Below are 19,071 nucleotides of genomic sequence, written 5' to 3' on the forward strand. Positions count from 1 at the left end.
GAACCAGATGTGTACTTATATCAACTGAACACGTTCAATTTAATTTTTGACAAAAATTGTCTTACTGTTGACATTTTATATAGAAAGAATTTTGAAATTTAGTATAATAAACAAATTGAAATATCTCTTTCAAGTGTATTGTATTTGACAATTTATAAAATCGAAAATCAACCTGATGTTAACCTAATGTGAATTTATATCAACTGAACTATCTTAATTCATTTTTTTATAAAATTTGTTTTACTGCTCTTTATAATCTTAGCTGACATCTTATATAAATAAAATTTTGAGATTTAGTGTAATATACATATTGAATATTTTTTTTTAAATGAAATGTTATTTGATAGTCTATAAAATTAAAAATAAACCTGATGTGAACCTGATATGAACCTATATCAACTGGATTAGCTTAATTCATTTGTTTTATAAAAATTTATTTGATGCTCATTATAATATTATCTGATATTTTATATAGAGAGAATTTTGAGATGCAGTCTATTATAAGAATTGAATAATTATTTTTAAGTGAAATGTAAATGACAGTTTATAAATCTGAAAAGCAACCTGATGTGAACCGTATATAAACATGAAATAATATTACATACTGAATTTTTTCATACAGTTTCTACTTTCAATAAGTAAATTTTGGCTTATTTCAGATATTCCACAATTTGTGGACACAATAAAGAATTTCAGTACTCAAGCAGCACAATGAGACATATGATTTATAAAATATTATCCCGAAAACAAATGCCCGATTCATTACTCAATAGCATTATGAGGTAATCTTTTAAACCAGTCATAACAACATTGGAATGTATCATACTTGTCATTTGTTCTTATATCAAAAAAATTGTGTACCAATTTGTAATATAATTCCGCAACTAACTACTAAGCTTGGAGAGTCCAGTTTTATTCTTAATTACTGAATTTATATGTTATGTAGAATTGTTGTAATTAAATTAATAAATATGAAATTTAAGATCCATGTACAAATACATGCATTTATTTAATTAGTGGACCATCTTTATCCATTTAACAGTTCATTTTCCTATGTGTTGCTATTTACTTATAATTTCTGACATTAATTTATTGTAATCAAAGCATTTGTTCTAAAGGTGTCGCTGGCGATTGGACCACCGTTATAGATATGTCAATTACCGACTAGCAAAATCCATACAACAAACAGAATTGCAAACCCGATGTAGATATGCCAATTGCTGCAGTTAATCCATAAATATTAAATTTAATATCAATTTACTGTCATTTTTGATGAGAATTTCAGAGGTATTAATAGATCATCTTCCCCACTTAACTGCCCATTTTTCAATATGTTGGGTAAACAATTGGAACAATTTATAGAGGCGGCATGATCATAATCGCTTTGATTTTTTTTATTTTAATTAAATTTATTGTTTATATCTCGGATTGTTACGTACTATTTAGTATTTTAAATTCTGAAAAATCATATATATCGCTTCTTGTCATATAATTTTAATTTTTTATAATTTTAATCTTTTATAAATGGATCATAGCTTAAAAAAAAGCTAGGGATTACTAAAAAATAAAATAAAAATGCAGAGGTTAGAAGTTAGAACCAATGTGCCTAAGACATACGTGTGTCAGTTGGGTGTTTAATCAACTCATCAAAATCCTAATCATAATAACCGCTAAAACATTTAAACGGTTCAACAATCTTTAACTAAAAAATATTCCACGAACTGTCTTGTTTTTATGTCCCTCCCGCTTCCAGGAAAACCACCACCCAAAAAGAAAGCAAAATAATATAAAAAAATTGGGGTGTACAACTGACAAAAATGTCCTCCGACGGGGTCTCCAATCTCCGATCCGGCGGTAAGATAGTCCGGCCGAGGAGAACAAATGTTGTCAGAACTCCGTACGAGCGGTCTCCTCATCAACAATTGATGACAAATTCGGGTTCTCAAAACCCTAATTGGCTGTCTAGATTTGTTTTATCTCCGACTCGTATTATTGCTACCGGTGCCGGTAAAGTTCTTTCTGTTTTCCGTCAAGAATCTTCCTCCTCGTCTTCGTCTTCTTCTGATGGCGATTTTACTTCAGGTACCATCTCTCACATTTTATCTATTTCATATACATTGAACGATTGTATCTTTAAGTTTTTTATTTTTCCGAAAAAAAAAATTATTTCTTTTTGTGTTCAATTGAGTGAACTTGCCTGATTCAATTAGAACATTTAGTATAATTATTTGTTGAATATTCTTAGAGGAGGATGATGACGACGATGGCGAGGACATATCTTCTGAAGATGCAAACAAGTTGGAAAAGGTAAGCCTCTTGCTGTTTGTGATTCTTTTTTTCCGGTTAGGGTTTTAAAATTTGGATGATTTAGTATATTAGCGAACCAAGATTTTTCAGCATGCTTGTAGTATGGTACCATGTACAGTTAGGTATTGGTAGTAAAAAAGAAGTGAAAGCTGTGTGCTTTCTTTGTTGCTAAGTTATCGACAATTTTAATTCTGATGAAATGGGAATTGCTGATGTTTATTATGTAATACAGAGTTCTCTGCATGATGTTATTCCTAAAGCTTTCGAGTGGAAGAGTCAAACAAAACTTGCAATTGAACAGCTTCTCTTGCAGGAAACATTTTCGAGGTAATTTAGTGTGATGTAATGTAATATTACAAGCATGCTTTCATGGCGGTTTCAATTGCGTTTGAGATTGAATTTTAATTCTTTCAAGTTAATTTTACATTTTGTTTCATTTCTTATTTCAAACCATGTTTTAGCTTTAGATTTCTGAATTAGAGTTCATTTATGACCAGGGAAGAATGCGATAGACTAACCTCTATTATTAAATCGAGAGTTGTAGATTCTCCTGTCATAGATGGGAGACTGACTGAGATACCTGACACGACAGTTGGCAGTGGTATTGTTTCTTCAACTCTTTGTTACTTTGTAAAAAACTTACAAAAACTGATTTGCCAAATACCAAGTTTGGCTGATAGCTTTTCTTCTTTTATCAGATGCTGGTTTGCCTGCTCTTACAGCCATTACAGAGGCTAAAAAATGGCTGCAGGAGAAGAAATTAGGTTCAACTTCAAAATCAGAATTGGACTTTGGAATCGGCACTTTGAACACTGCTATGTTGCCTGTTAGTAGCACTTTCCTGGATCTCTAAATTATGGGCTGCAATTATTTCATAGCATTTTGTTTTGGCTTTAATAGTTTTATCAATTATGTTTGTTTTTATTGATTGTGCTTCTAACTGACCACCTAAGGCACACAAGCACTTAAAATGTAGGTTATTGTACAACTGCCATGAGCTAGTTGGTGGAGACCGCTTTGTGTGGATAATGCATCATACACAAACTATTTTTTCATAATGTACCATTCAGGAACTTTCTTTTTGTTGATTAAATTTCATAAATTATTTTTGTATGGCAGGTTACAGAAAGTGACGTGGGTTCTCCAATAGATATGGCCAAATCGTACATGCAAGCACGCCCCCCGTGGGCTTCCCCATCCATGAGCAACATTCAGTCTCGATCACCATCAGTGGTTTTCAAGGAAGAAACTTCGTGTTTATTTAGTGACAATTCTTTGTCCGCATCCAAGGTTTATATTGGGTTCTCTAATATTTTTAACTTATACCTACTTTGCTATGGTGTCTAGGCCTTTGGTTTCTGATCCAAATATTATCTTGCTTGAAGGATTTTTTTGGCTTTTGATTGGTTATTTGATCTTGCTTCTGAAAGTTATCGAAAATTTATTTTGATAATAATTTATGCAGGTTTTACAAGTTTTAGTGGAGTCTTATGTCCATGTCTTTTATGGATGACTTGATTACTAGTCGTACTTTTTTTAGTAATTTAGGATAAAACAGAATGCAGATTCTTCAGAATTACTTACTTTTCAGGTAGCATAGTTCGATGCTACTTTGGCATTGTAAATTTCTTGATGAAATATCTGAGACTGTTTGAATGTAATGGAGTAAGAACTGTTTTGTGATGTAGAAAAAAGTTCATAGAAGAGCAGATTTTTTATTTTATTTAGGAAAACCGTTTGGAATTCATACAATTTTGATCTTTTAATTTAAGGTACATTTTTAAATATGATACCTAATTTAATGTGTTTTATCTGTTTAAATCCAAATGCAGCTGATCAGGAATTCCCCTCCCACTAGTTCCTGGAGTATCCAGGACGAAATACGAAAAGTGAGATCTAGGGCAACTGAAGAAATGTTAAAGAGGCGGCCATCATCAACAATTGATTGGTCTGGGTTATCTTCGGATAATAGAAGAAGCCCTAACCCATTGGTGGCTTACAAAACAGATTCTGGTATGAAAAGTAAATTGAACTCTACTATTTTAATAAATACTTGAGGGCATTGGAAATGACTACTCATAGCTCTGAGATGCGTTGTATTTGCTTGAATGAACACTTCTTGTAAGCTGTATGTGTACTTATAGCTGTTTTTTGTTTGCCTTTCCAGTTTTACAAATAGCTCAAGATGAATTGCACAATGAATCTGTGCCACGAGATCTGGCTACTTCCATTGTAGAACAAAATCAGGTGCTTTTAGCATTGGGATAATAGATTATTCTAATTGGATCAATTTTTCAAATATTTATTGCAATTGGCTGGTGTCAATCAATACAAAAAATCATCGTTCCCATTGTTAAACTCTTGAGCAATATAAAAATCGAGTTATGAAATGAATTCTCTTTTCGACACTCTGGTCAAATATCAAAATTCTATGATTAAGGTAATTATTGAATGTTTACTGATTGAATTAATATTTTCATGAAGGATCTGGGAGTTGCTGAAATAATTGACGTTGCCGAAGGTATATTTTCTGATTCAACTTTTTTTTTTCTAAAATTCTTTTATCTTCAGGTTAATTATCTTTCATGATTCGGAACATTTCAGGCATGGATGATGGCCTGGAAGGGAAAGAAATGCATAGACAGAGAGTCCGACCTTATAAAGATGTGAAGGCTGATACACAAGTGTAAGCGTCTCAGTCTTACCTGATCTGTCTTTGTTTTGCTATTTTATGTCATCTTTTAATGTTATTCTCTATCTTTATAGTGGTGACAATACTGCTGATGGCCTCAGGGATGCTGATGGGGAATGCTTACATCTGAACTCTACTGTAGGAGGTGATACACAGGGTAAGAGTACTAAATCTGTAATCTCATCAACCATTTAATTGATGATTACATACCTTGTTTACAGTGTAAAAATCAATGACTTAAGTGTAGAATGGCCTATATATGAAATCAAGAATTTTATTTATCTATTTAAATATGATGTTGCGTAATGATATAAGATACGTTTCAAGTTTCTTTTGTTATGCAATTCTGGGGAGGCGCTGTGTGTACTGCCTGCCTGTTGTTGAGCTCATTGTTTCTTTACGCAATGCACCTAGAGTTAAGATTACTTGAAATAAATTATTTTATGGCAGCGGAAGTCGCTGGAAGGGATGGTGCTGCAGCTGCTAATGGATTTCCTTCAGGATCCAGGTGAAAAAGAGGCTAGGTCCTCGTATTATAATTTTGTCAGTTGCTGATTATTAACTTACTGCTCTGTCATTTCAGTTTGTATGGAGCACAGGAAAGAGAAGAAACACACAAACCATTTGATGAGCAGCAACCTTCTGTTGGTTCAGGCCATGGTGATATGACCAGAAATGCTTCTGTTGAAGTGACATGTGAGCTTATCAGTGAAACTTTCATCGAAGTGCCCATAAGTGAGAGCGATATTGTTGCAACAGGCTCTCAAAACAGTTCTAGCATGCACCATGAAGGGGTATCACTGGAAGCACCTATACGAGCTTTGAAACGCAAGGATGGCAAGAGCAATGTTGTCCCACAAACTGAAAAGCGGCAAGTTGGGAAGCGGAAATATGTACGGCAACCCAGGGGTCGGGGTAAATAATGTTGAAGCAGGCATTTTGTATTAAGCTGTAAAATTGAGTCTGAACTAGTGTAGAGACAGATGATTAGAATTACCACCAGGGCAGCAGATTGACTGTAGCAGGATGGATAACTGTTAGTTCAGTGTTTAACCAAACAGCTTTTTCTCTTGTTTAATTGGCTGTACTCTTCATTCTATTAAATACCAGGTAGTACTATTCCTTTCTCCAGAATTTTATTTACAAATGCTTTTTCTAACACTACATGTTCTACTAAAAATCTATTATTAGTTTAACCTTTTGATACTATTTAATATCTATGAAAAGGAATCATAATACAAAAATGTAAAGTAAAAAAAATATTGAAAATTGTACTCTTCATATATTAGACGCATGTTATTAATTTGGATTTTGGCCAAAATTAGATTATACTATGAAAAACTCGAAATATATTCCAGTAAATCAAATGCTATATTATTGGCTACTACTTGGCATTTTAAAATATGGTAGAGGCATCGAAATTTTAGACTTATATGAAAATTGTTACTACACGCATCGTCATTTCACTTTTAAAGAGAATTATCAAATATCTGTAAATGCAAAAATTTCTTTTTATTGATGATGGCGTCGAAGTGACAATTATTCATACTCTAATTTTCCGGTTTGTCTCGTTTTGAGTGGCCTATTTGGTGGCTAATTAGCCCTTTTGGATGACTGCTTGGCAGTATCATCGTTTGACCTTGAATGACTCACTGGTTTATGAAAATCATTCATTTTTGTATTGTTACTATTCACACTTTATTGTTTTTGAAGTTTAGCCTATGACAAAAAAATCGAATGATAAAAAATCAGGAATCTTAAGTTCCAATCAAGAAAATTTCATGCTCTATTTATAGTCTTGGATTTCACAAATTATTTTATTTTTGAATATATTTCAATTAATTGTAAAAAATTAGAAATCTAAGCATCTTAAATTTAAAATTCTAACAAAATAATATTTAACAATCCACCAAAAATATACATGGGAAATATTTGCTTCACGAGAGAGCATTAGGAGGTGAACGTGGGCTTAGAATGGGCCCAAACCAGAATATTTTTGTTTCTTCCCGGTTACGGTAGAACCCTAAAGCCTAAAGATTCTCAACCGCCGGTGCGGACGTAGTAACTTGAACTGCAGAGTCAGTATATGAGCAGACAGAGCTGAGTGATCATCACAATCACAACCACAATGGAACCCTACCCGTCCTCATCAACTGCAATCGCCCAAAAAACCTGGGAACTCGAGAACAATATAATAACCATCGACACTCCTCCGACCACCGCGGCGGACGCTTCGTCCGACGCAATCTTCTATTACGACGACTCAGCGCAAGCTAAATTTCAACAAGACAAACCATGGGCCAACGATCCTCACTACTTCAGGCGCGTCAAGATCTCCGCCCTTGCTCTCCTCAAGATGGTTGTCCACGCTCGATCCGGTGGGACCATCGAGGTTATGGGACTTATGCAAGGCAAAACCGACGGTGATTCTATCATTGTTATGGACGCTTTTGCCCTTCCTGTTGAAGGCACTGAAACTCGTGTTAATGCCCAGGCTGATGCTTATGAGTATATGGTTGATTATTCACAAACGAATAAGCAGGTTTTAGTTCATCACTCTTTTCAATTACTTTAATTCGAAAATTTACAATTCTAAAACCCTAGGATGCTTTAATTTACAGAAACCCTAGGCAAACTTTGTTTTTTCCAGGGTAAATTTAATAATTTTCATAGTGCATTGATTGTAGGCAGGGCGATTGGAGAATGTTGTGGGGTGGTATCATTCGCATCCCGGGTACGGGTGCTGGCTATCGGGGATTGATGTTTCGACCCAAATGCTAAATCAGCAATTTCAGGAACCTTTTTTGGCTGTTGTTATTGATCCAACTAGGACGGTTTCAGCTGGTAAAGTCGAGATTGGTGCTTTTAGGACTTACCCTGAAGGTTATAAGCCTCCGGATGATCCCGTCTCTGAATATCAAACCATTCCGCTTAATAAGATTGAAGACTTCGGTGTCCATTGCAAGCAGGTTCTTATTACATTTGTTCGTTACGGTTTATTTTATCCTGTGATTTAACTGGCTAATTTGTTCTCTTATTTTTTTGTTGCAGTATTATGCTTTGGATATTACTTACTTCAAGTCCTCTCTTGATTGCCACCTGTTAGATCTCTTGTGGAACAAATATTGGGTCAATACTCTATCGTCCTCACCTCTGTTAGGCAACGGTGACTATGTTGCTGGTCAAATTTCAGATTTAGGTAGTTTCTTTTTACACTGTTTTTTCTATAACCTTTTCTTTTGAATTTCATTAGAATGTTTTGTACAAACTTTGCCTTTTCTATTTGTTGGGTTTGCTCATATATTGGGATAAACTTATTATAACTTAGTTAAAATGAAATCTATATGCAATTGGATTAGAATTGAGACAAAATCTTTCAAATCAGTGTTGTTTAAGGCGCAAGGCGCTCTCAAGGCGAGATAGCCATATATCGCCCGAGGCGAGAAGCGCTAAAAAAGCGCTCGCCTTATCGAAGTAAGGCGCCAATACCTAAAAATATTAAATATATATATTTATATATATATTTAATAAAAAGTCATAAATCATAAATATAAAACTCTTAAATTTCTAAATTTAAACCATAATCATAAAGCATGTAGCTGCTAACTTTTTGTTTTTTTTTTTCCATCATATACTGCTGTAATTCCAGCTTAACATGTTCAGGACACTTCAAACATCTTCTTGCATCTTTATTACCTCCGATTTGATGCAGCTTTGCTCTATATATGCCACCATTTGTGACTTTCCCACAAAAAGAACAAGTCACTGGATTTGGGTCATTAGGATTTTGCAAGTAGTTGTATTTCCATCCTGGATCCTTCTTCTTTTCAGTGGGTGTTGAACCATCAGTGCATGGTTGAGGTTGGCTATCCATGGCGTGAGAAAAAAGAATAAAAGGCTCTGCTCTTTTTTTTCTACTGAACGTATATTTTAATTTGAAGTTATTGTGTTTTACTTAAACCTAAACACTTAAATAGAGACTTGAATAGACTTTTAGACTTCCTAAAAGACTTTTAAATTTCCTAAGTTAAATCCATTTAAAGCATTAATTAAGGCTATCAAATAGGAATGTCTAGATTAGAGTAAAAGTCACCTAAAAAACGTAAAAAAACAAAAAATTCAATAAAGCGTGCTTTTTCCATCTTCCAAGGCGAGCCAAGGCGAGCGCTTAAGCAAATAAAGCGCTCGCCTTACTGAAGGCGCCTCGACTGGAAGGTCTGGAGGCGCCATCAGGCTGTGGCGCCTCGCCTGAGCGCTTTAGGCGCTAAGGCGAGCGCTTTTAATAACACTGTTTCAAATCATGATAAAATTGATAGAACTAAAATGTATGGTTAGAATTGATAAAACTCACAAAAGTTTGGATTTTCTGGATTGTTAAGTCTTTCTTTTATCTTTTAATAATTGTCTATCAAATTATGCAGCTGAGAAGCTGGAGCAAGCAGAGAATCAATTGGCTCACTCCCGATTTGGGCCCCTTGTAGCACCACCTCAAAGAAAGAAAGAGGTGTGTATCTATTTCGGTTTAGACAATAAGTATTCTATGATATTCTTGAGAAGCATTTCAAGAATGCAACTTCATTCTCTAATTTTTGTTACTTTGTTGTTGAATGACATGTACAGTTTAGGCTTGCCCTTTCTTTGGCATATTAAGTCTTTGATCATTTAGCCATAGAAGACAATAGGTCATAGGACTATTGTTTGTATTTATGCCTTACTTTTTCAGTGACAATTTAGCAAACTGGGAATGTATACAAATAGTAACATGCACACTTGAATGCTTATATACTTCCAATAGTAGTATTTTCATCTTTCAATTTTACGTGCATAGCAGAAATGGACTCTGTTTTAGCTAATTCATTTGGCTTAAACAATACTACATTTAGCCTTAATGTGATGCAGTAATCTTTTTTCCCCTCGGTGACTAGCGATATATGTCAAATAGTAGGACAAAGGTGCAAGTATGTTGGGCAAACTCTATAACTCTAAATATTTGAGGGTTGCTTTTGAGTTTTGACAGTAGCACATTTGATTATAACTATAATTCTATCACACCTCTAGTTATCAAGATATTCTCTCAGTACAATGTTTAGCTTAGCTACTAACTTCAGGGACATGCTAGGCTACTTTAGGTTGCAATTAGTGGTTTTATTCATTTAATTTTTGAGATATCTACGGTTCCATCATGTGTGAGAAGTCCGGGAGGTGGGTTATACACTTGTGCTTTCACAACTTTCATTGCATACTTATATTCTGTCATTGAATATGCTATCTGTGGATATGTGGCTGCCCTATCTGTAATTGTGGATTAATGACTTGCAGGAAGAATCTCAACTGACTAAAATTACTAGGGATAGTGCTAAAATTACAGTGGAGCAGGTTCATGGGTTGATGTCACAGGTAACTTGCTGAACTGGCAATTTGAACAGAATTGAAGGACAATTTTTTTCTTTGGTAAATCAATTGTGCTTCTTATATTTTGTGCTTGTAGGTAATCAAGGACATCCTTTTCAATTCTGTACGACAATCAAGTAGGTCTCGCACGGAGGGTTCTGGTCCTGAGCCAATGGTTGAAACATGATAATGGATTTGGAGTGCTGATGGATTCTCCTGAGTGGTTTAACTGGTGGGATTCAGAGATTTTAGTTTATTTCGGGCTGATGTAAATCTTTTAGGCATCCATCATTGGTTTAATGGAAATTTCACATCTTGGCTTGTGTCAATTTATATATCTCCAACTGATTAACAAGGTATCATGTATACATAGACTTATTTTTCACTTCCCTTCGATCCATTATTTTGTAAAGCATGGTCTTAGTTTTCGGTTAAGTTTTGTGAGGTAGGATTCTCGCAAGAGAGATATGAACATGATAGCTCAAGTCTGAATCTGCGCCCTTGGCTCGAATATGAATGGTTTGAACTTTGAACTTTGAAGTTGTATAAACAAATGAACTTAAATATTAGGAAAAATTATATCAGCAGTCTGAAGGTTCTCAAATCTATCATCTCAATATTTTAATTTTTATTTCTTTTATTTTCAAAAGAATTTTTTTTTTAATTTAGTGTTTGAATTATAAAAAATATACTCAATAAGTGTTTTAGCTGTTTTTCAGTTATTTTGTGATATTAGCAAAATAAAACTAATATTATGTATAGATGATATATTTATCTATATGGAATTCAAATGGTAAATCACGAGAGTTGTTTAAAATATATTTTTGGCACTGTGAGTTTGATGATCGAAAAATGATTAAAAGCACTATTTTAAAGTTGAAAAATTAATTTAAATAAAACAAAAGTTCCAATTTCCAAACATTGAAGTATGAGATTTATAAAAGTTTAGATACTACTGGTATAATTTTTTAAAAAACAATTCAGTTGGGTAAATCTTGTCGAATAAAAGAATATCAATCATCAATTTGAAATTGAATTGTTTAAGATGGATATGGGAGAGTAGAGCATGCATTTTTTGGTCTTTTTTTATAATTTGGGAAGGGGAGATTTTTGGTGCTATATTCGTAGAATGTTACATAGCATTTGAGTTATAATCCATTGACATTTTGTAGTGCTGTGTCCAAATTGTCGGGTGTTGAATAGGTTGAATTGCTTTGTACAAATCAAAATTATGATATGAGCCAAAACGATCAGGAATTAAAGAGTTGAACAAATGGAAGGCTGATATATCATATATATATATAAAAAATCGAATCATTTTGAAAATATATATATAACGAAAAGAAAATTGCTCAATTGCTGTTCACATGCAAAGAGGGCAAGCAAGCAACTTGTGAATTTTCAGAGATTGTAATGATTTTGATGGTAAAGTGCAATGACCTTTCAGAATTAGCATTCTCATCACTTACTAGGGGTGTAATTGATTAGAGGAATACTACTAATTTCGAGCTCAACTCAGATTCTTAACGCTCAAAATTAGATTGAGTTTTGTTTCAGGAGTTCGAATTCGAACTCGTTAAAATATTTGAAACGAGACCTGAACTCGATTAGATTCCATTATCTATATAAATATTTAAAATTAAATTTTAATAGAAAAATATTTAGTATTATTGTTAATAAGATAGAATAAGAAAGGTATTCCTAGAAAAGAGAATAAAAAAGCATATTAACTAAATACTTGTTTACGCTCGCGAATTTATCAAACTGAGTATTTTAAAACTTGAACTTACTTGCACAATAAAAATGGAAAATATAAGTCTTAGTGGGTGTTAGCATTGTGCTGAAACAAATTAAATTTGGTTTGATTTAGAAGATTAGATACTCATAAGATAACAAAAAGATAGGTCTTCACAAGGAATTATAGTGACTAATAAGCTTGTGACATTCTCACATGTCTCAACCACTACTTCTTAACCTTCCGTTTCTTTCTCTTCTTATGTACCCATTCAATTACTTCACAAACTATGTGGCATCATTTCACTACACCCTTACTTAAATCTTCTTCTTTTTTTCTCATTCAATTAATACTATACAAATTTCAAGACAGGTTCATTTTGCCCTTTAATTGTCATGTTATAAGTATTAAATGAACAAACTTCATTAACAAATTATCATAATCGCCAAACCATAAAATAGATATAACTCGGTATCTCGGAAAACCGATTTAGATTCGTCTAAATAGATTACCGGAGTTCACTTATGTAAAAATGGTCCGCAATTGACCAAACGGACCTATTCAAGAAATTCACTCTACTACTACTACTACGTGGCTAAAGCTTATGAGCATTTTCCTCTTGTTTATTGGCATGATTGATATGATGAAACGAAATTGCCATCTTTAATGTCCATTCATATTTCCTCTTTTTAACATAAAATAAAATATGTGAACAAAAAATGTTATTTACATATTTGATAGTCTTGCTTAGCCATTCCCGTGAAAATTCTTATTTTTTTATATGCGTTGGGTAGTTATCTCGTCACGGATTCAATACAATTTTGCTTAAACAAACATTACAAAATAAACCATAAAATTAAGGGTTAATTACAAAGACGCATTGCTTACTTACTGTTTTTTAGACTATGCGGGGCTTAAGTCCCAAAACTAAAAATCAGCACCTTTACACGAATTTTCAAAAATAACACGACCTTTAAAACGTGTCAATTCAGGGCATCACCTTTCATTTCTTTTCAAAAACAACATGGGCACGTTTTTTGATAAAATTTTGCTGACTTGGACACCCGATGAGAGTGCCACGTGTCACGCCACGTCAACAAAAATGCCACTAAAAATGTGTCCGTGTTATTTTTGAAAAGAAATGAAAGGTAATGCCCTGAATTGCCACGTTTTAAAGGTCGTGTTATTTTTGCAATTTCGTATAAAAGTAGTGATTTTATATGTAATTAATCCTAAAATTAATTTGGATTCTACTATTACTTACAACAACGACATTTGATTCAGTTCATCTACCCTATTTTCCACTAACTGAAGGTCCATCATGTAATTGGTCCCAACCTTCTAATACTAATAAAAAGGAATTTTGTGTTTTTCTAATTATGATGAGGATGAAAATTTTAAAATATGTAAATTAAAGGCATAATCACATAAAAACACTCAAGCTTTTCAATTTTTATTTATGGTCCATTTAAAAAAAAAAAATAAATTTTAACCTAATTTCGATAATTATACTTAAATTGTAGCCAGCTATTTTTTTTTTCGTTCACAAAAAAGTTTGACTTTTCGATTTATTTTTATTTACGATTAAAACATTTAATATCTTCAATCATACTCTAACTTTGATAAGTATCTAAAAAAAGGTTAGGTTTGATAATGCATAAAAAAGGCGATCTTTAAAAACAAACAAATTAAATGCCACATCACTTTGAAAAAGGCTCAATTAACTCCCTCAATTTTACACATAATTTTTAAAAACAAAAAAATAATCTTCTTTATCTCTCTTTTAATTTGAATGTAATTTTTCCTATTCAATCAAAGGGTGATCTTGTCATAATACAAATCTTATTCTAACCCTATCAATTACTGCTCTAAAAATAGCGTCTCCCAAATTTTAATTGCATTAAAAAATAGTTTGTGAGTTTGATTATAATAGTTAGTTATCCTAATAAAATGTAATTATTATTAAAGACATTATCGTAAATTTTGCCTTGTCCCTTATTCTTCATTCGTACTTTTATATCAAAATTAGGTTACATTTGACATTTTAAAAAGATTGGACTATAAATAAAAAATTCAAAGAAATGGAATAATTTTAGTGATTTGTCCTAATTAATTTACAATATTTTACAAATTGGCTATGTCAAAGGAAACATCTATCATGCAATTTTGTTGGTAAAGAAGAATTTATACTTTTAATTTGTTGAAAGAAGAATTTAAGTCTTTAATTAGAAACAGAAAAAAGATTAGGAATATATGTTGTTTCCACTATATCTAAATCAAAACTTTGATAACTGATTTCATTACGTGGAACCTTCCCTGCATGTGCGTCTTCAATTTGTTCTTCTAAGAATCTGCTTAGTGCGTTAGCCATTGATAGGACAATTATCAAAAGCTATGGTGCCAAATTCATTGGAGCCTCTAGGTACTCCAGCTTTTTTATCATCAATATTCTTTATGTATGGTTTAATTGCTTTTAAAATTATAAATTTAAAGTGTTTACAATTTTTATATTAATTTTTAATTTTTGCAATTTAATATATGAACTATTATTTTTTTACAATTCGAAATATCGAGCAATTTTTCGTTAAACTATGTTGAGGTGGACACCATAATAAATATTGTTCTGGCGTTCATGTCTATCATTTTTTTGACAGAAAATCGCTCGGTATTTTGAAATACAAAGATTCAAAAGTTGGTGGCCAATATTGTAAATTTAAAAATACGTATTAAAATTGCAAAATACGTTAGAATTTGTGATTTTAAAACAGCTAAGCGGTTTTAAATTTCAAACTTGAAAAATTGTGTTTCGTTTATCTAATAAATAAATAAATTAGAATTTTGGATTTCAATTTAATTTATGTTTTTAACAAGCAAATATATTAAGCAATTTGATTCATGTAACAAACTAACAAGGTTTTTTTTTTTTAGAAATACTTATGAAATAGCAAATATTTTTAGAAATACGGTTCGACCAAAATTATTATAAAAATACGGGTTGACCTATTTTATTGCAAAAATACAATTTATCAAAAATATTATAATGTAAGTTTACAAATGGTTTATTATCGGTTTACTAAAAATAAATCTACTATTAATTTATTAACGATATATTGCCAGTTTACGTGAAAAACTAATTTACTGTTAGTTTATTTTTTAAATTGTAAAAATAAAATGAATTATTTCTTAGTTTACTATCAGTATTGATGGATACCGAATCCTATCTTAACTACAATAGAGCCGAGTCGCAGGAGATTCACTTTCAGACGATATCGGACTCCCGCCAGTAGGACAAAAACATATAAAGCAGACGGCAGAATCCATAGGATCCGCCATGATATCATCCAACAAGATGAAAACTGAATCCCTAAGGACTCGGACAAAGCATGAAAAATATGAAGCAAACACCTTATGTTTATTATCTTATACAACAAAAATTCAAAGCATGAAAAATATCAAAAACCATATTTATAAGCAACTAGAAAAAATCAGTATGCAATTGTCTAAGAACAAAAAATATCCATTAAACCAAAATTCAAAATTCATTAACTCAAAAGACAAAAACACCAAAAGATTAAAAAAAACTCAAACTAAGTATGTATCATTTTGCATATACAAACTCAAGAAATAGGGAAAAACCATGCACTACAGTTTTTGTCGGCATTGGAGTCGTTTTCGTCTCGTATTTGTCGATGGATAAAAAATTGTACAACTCAAGAAAATAGTAGAAATAGGCCACCGTATTGTTGCAAAAAGAAAAGATGAAAGTTCAGCTCCGGTCAACTTCCATCGTATTTCTACAATGATCGGCGTCGCACTGTAAAAATGAGAATATTTATGCATTACGGTGTCTAGCCTAATTTCCTCAACTAACAAACCTTCACCTAGATCGTGGCCGGGCTCAAACGGATTTGAATTTGGATGAATTGAGATCAGGCTCTGACGGATTTTGTGTTCATATCCGATTTATGTCTAATATTTATTACCAGACGGTGTATAAATTAGATTTATTTTAGACCGGTTAGATTTTTCGGACCTATATAACACTTTAATTATAAATACAAATGCAAATTTGCATAAAAATAATTTTTAAAATCTGTTTTAAGAGATCAAGCTTAAAATTTAATTAAAGGATAAAAAATTGGGACTAAAAGAACAGTAAGAAAAATTATTTAATTAAATTTCAGAATATCTCTACCTCCGCCTAATATTTAATCATCATAGTCAAACTTCCACATTATAAGTCTAATAAGTTAAAATTAATATGTTTTCTAATGATAATTCTTTTTTTTGATTGAATGTTAATTATTTACAAGTATGTAAGAAGATTGATGAGCTCAAGACATGCTAAACAGATTCATGTACTTTATGTACGGATTTTAATTGTTTGACATAATGAAGAAATTAAACAAAAGGCATGGTGAGATAACGACAAAATGTAGGCCTTAATGCCTTGCAAAGACCGCAAATCCAAAAGATTAAGCAAACCTAATTTTGACTTTAAAACAACAATTATGAATTTGTATTTCTTTTTCCTTAAGATTTTATGCTTCTCTTTTCACAGCTAAAAATAATGTTAACAAGAGACTTAATAGCACTAAAGTGCATGGGATACGGATATAGACACAATTAAGAAATTAAGAAACGTTGGTGAAGTGAAATGAGATACCATTTTATCCACATCGGGTAAAGTGTCATTTTTATCTCTAAAATTGTATGTGATGGTAAATCATTTGACATCTATTTTAATAAAAAAAAAATTCATGTTTAGATCAATTAATGTTCAAATTATAAAAATAAACGAATTTAGAGATTATTATGATCCAATTTAAAAGTTAATTGACTTAAATAGTAAAAATTATTATCCCTAATTAATATAAAAATATAAAGAGTAATAGCGTTAAAATTCCTCTACCTTTTAACTTCTTTTTATTTACACGGTAACATTGTAAATCGCCAATTGTACCCAAATTTACACCTTTTACTTTTAGTTGCACCCTTTAAACATCAAATTGACCAATTTTCACTTAAAAAAAGTTCTAATCAATATTTTATATTTTCATATATATTTTAAATAGCGTTTAATGTTATATTTAATGTAAAAAAGTTCTAATCAATATTTTATATTTTAATATATATTATAAAATAAATGGTGTTAATCAAAAAAATATAATTTCAATCAAATTAATCTACACCATTCAATTTACACTGAACAGTGTAAATCGTGAACATGACTCCTTCAAATTCATTTGAACTTGAGGGAATTCCAATTCATTTATTTTGTTTATCCACACCATCGTTAAAAACCCAACAAAATTACCAGTTTTATACAATTAAAAGATTATTTGTATTTAATTTAAAACATCTTATTCTAAGGTTCAGTTTTTGACATAGCAATTATAAAGCAAATACAATTTTATTTGTTAATTTTTCTAAGATTTTAAATTACTTTTATGCAAATTAATTTTATAATTTAGTCCAACATGCTGATTACAATAAGTAAATTAGGAAAAGCGATAAAAGCTAAAATGGTTTAGAAATTTGTGCTTAAATGGACAAAATATACATTATCTTATTCCAAAATAATATTTAAGTTTTCGTCATGTGCTTGTGCTGAATAATTTATTAATTAAATCGGATCTTCATGAACTCATCTCACGTAAATTTATTTTATAATTTGTGGATTGTGAATATAAATCGATATCTAAATAGCTTTAAAACAACTTCTAAAAATATAAATATGGCTAACTCAAGCAAACGCTTTGAATTTAATCCATTGGCCTATGAAAATATCAATCTCTATCCAGATCACCTTTAGTCTGACATTACAATAACGGAATTGTTAAGATCGTCGCCGAGAGTCAAGCATAATTCATTTTATTTAAAGAAAAAGTTATAAAGGACACATCAGTTAAGGATGTCAATTTAATACTTATAGGTATAACTCAAAATGAAAAGTACAAATTTGGACAAAATTAACGATTTTATAAGATAAAGATATAATAGAAAAAACAAATCGTAAAAATTTGGTGTTTTTCTAAAACACTTTATCGAAATTACTCTTGTTTTTTATTTGTCTATTTAATCAAAATTGTACATACTAAAAAGGTGGACTTTTTATTTTAAATCATAAAGTAAATACTAATATACCAACAAATACTTTATAAATTGAGTCATGGAATCATTTATTAGGAAAAAATAGATTTAAAAAATAATAGTTAAAGGTATCTTAAATTTTAAATGGACAAATTATTATGGCACCGTTTGGATTGATAGTTTTTAAATCAATGAATTTTTTTAAATCCATGGATTTTAAATCAATGGAATGTTTAATCTATAAATTTATAAAATCCATCATTTGAAATGTATATATAATCTATGATTCATAGGGATATATTTAAAATAATTAAATATTAGCACAATCCATTATTTATAAAAATGATAGATTTTCACTTTCCCACCTCCTAGATGGAAATTTAAATGAAGGATTTTGGAGTATGGAGGAATTTGAAAATCTATACATTATATAATTTTTTCATACCTAAAATGGATTCCGATAAAAACATGGATTGTATGGAATTTCATGAATTTCATCCATAATCCCGCAATTCAAACAGTGCCTGTAGATAAATTCATTTGCTTAAATATACAATTAAAAAAGAAAAATACTTTATAATTCATTTTTTTAATCCAATTTTTTTAATGCATCTTACGTGAAAAAATTTTATTCATCCAATTCTCATTCAAAAATGTATACCTCAGAAAACAGAATTTAATCAATCCGCTCCTTAATGCCACGTCAAGCAGCATAAAAAAGTAGGTTAAAAATATTGGGTTATAATACTCTCTACAAAATTGTTTGCGTGGAAAATTTCCAGACACGCGAATCTTTGAATTTATAATGGGTTTTGTATGGAAGTATGCTTTAGACCAAAATTTAGTCAGAAAA

General features: G+C 31.2%; 2 protein-coding genes across 3 annotated transcripts; both read left to right on the forward strand.

The window, feature by feature from the left end:
• The first annotated feature begins 1,620 nt into the window (after window positions 1–1,620).
• LOC126669478 (protein KAKU4) lies at window positions 1,621–6,133 on the forward strand. 2 transcript variants are annotated; one of them, XM_050362954.2, is made up of 13 exons: window positions 1,621–2,082; window positions 2,246–2,307; window positions 2,540–2,634; window positions 2,805–2,908; window positions 3,006–3,133; window positions 3,427–3,597; window positions 4,140–4,320; window positions 4,475–4,554; window positions 4,792–4,828; window positions 4,912–4,993; window positions 5,101–5,156; window positions 5,450–5,507; window positions 5,583–6,133. In XM_050362954.2, exons 1-13 carry the CDS (start codon window positions 1,818–1,820, stop codon window positions 5,920–5,922), a joined length of 1,659 nt encoding a protein of 552 aa, XP_050218911.1. In that variant the 5' UTR covers window positions 1,621–1,817; the 3' UTR covers window positions 5,923–6,133. The 2 variants fall into 2 exon arrangements, with proteins under 2 accessions (XP_050218911.1, XP_050218910.1); XM_050362953.2 differs by having other exon boundaries at window positions 1,623–2,082; window positions 5,074–5,156.
• Window positions 6,134–6,947: 814 nt separating this feature from the next.
• On the forward strand, window positions 6,948–10,775 carry LOC126669523 (COP9 signalosome complex subunit 5a-like). Its single transcript, XM_050363012.2, has 6 exons — window positions 6,948–7,541; window positions 7,687–7,968; window positions 8,051–8,198; window positions 9,421–9,503; window positions 10,319–10,396; window positions 10,488–10,775. The coding sequence occupies exons 1-6, from the start codon at window positions 7,128–7,130 to the stop codon at window positions 10,575–10,577; spliced, it is 1,095 nt and encodes a 364-aa protein (XP_050218969.1). The 5' UTR covers window positions 6,948–7,127; the 3' UTR covers window positions 10,578–10,775.
• The last annotated feature ends 8,296 nt before the right edge of the window (window positions 10,776–19,071 follow it).

This window comes from Mercurialis annua, linkage group LG2 (assembly GCF_937616625.2).
Source record: "Mercurialis annua linkage group LG2, ddMerAnnu1.2, whole genome shotgun sequence".
Lineage (NCBI taxonomy): Eukaryota > Viridiplantae > Streptophyta > Magnoliopsida > Malpighiales > Euphorbiaceae > Mercurialis > Mercurialis annua.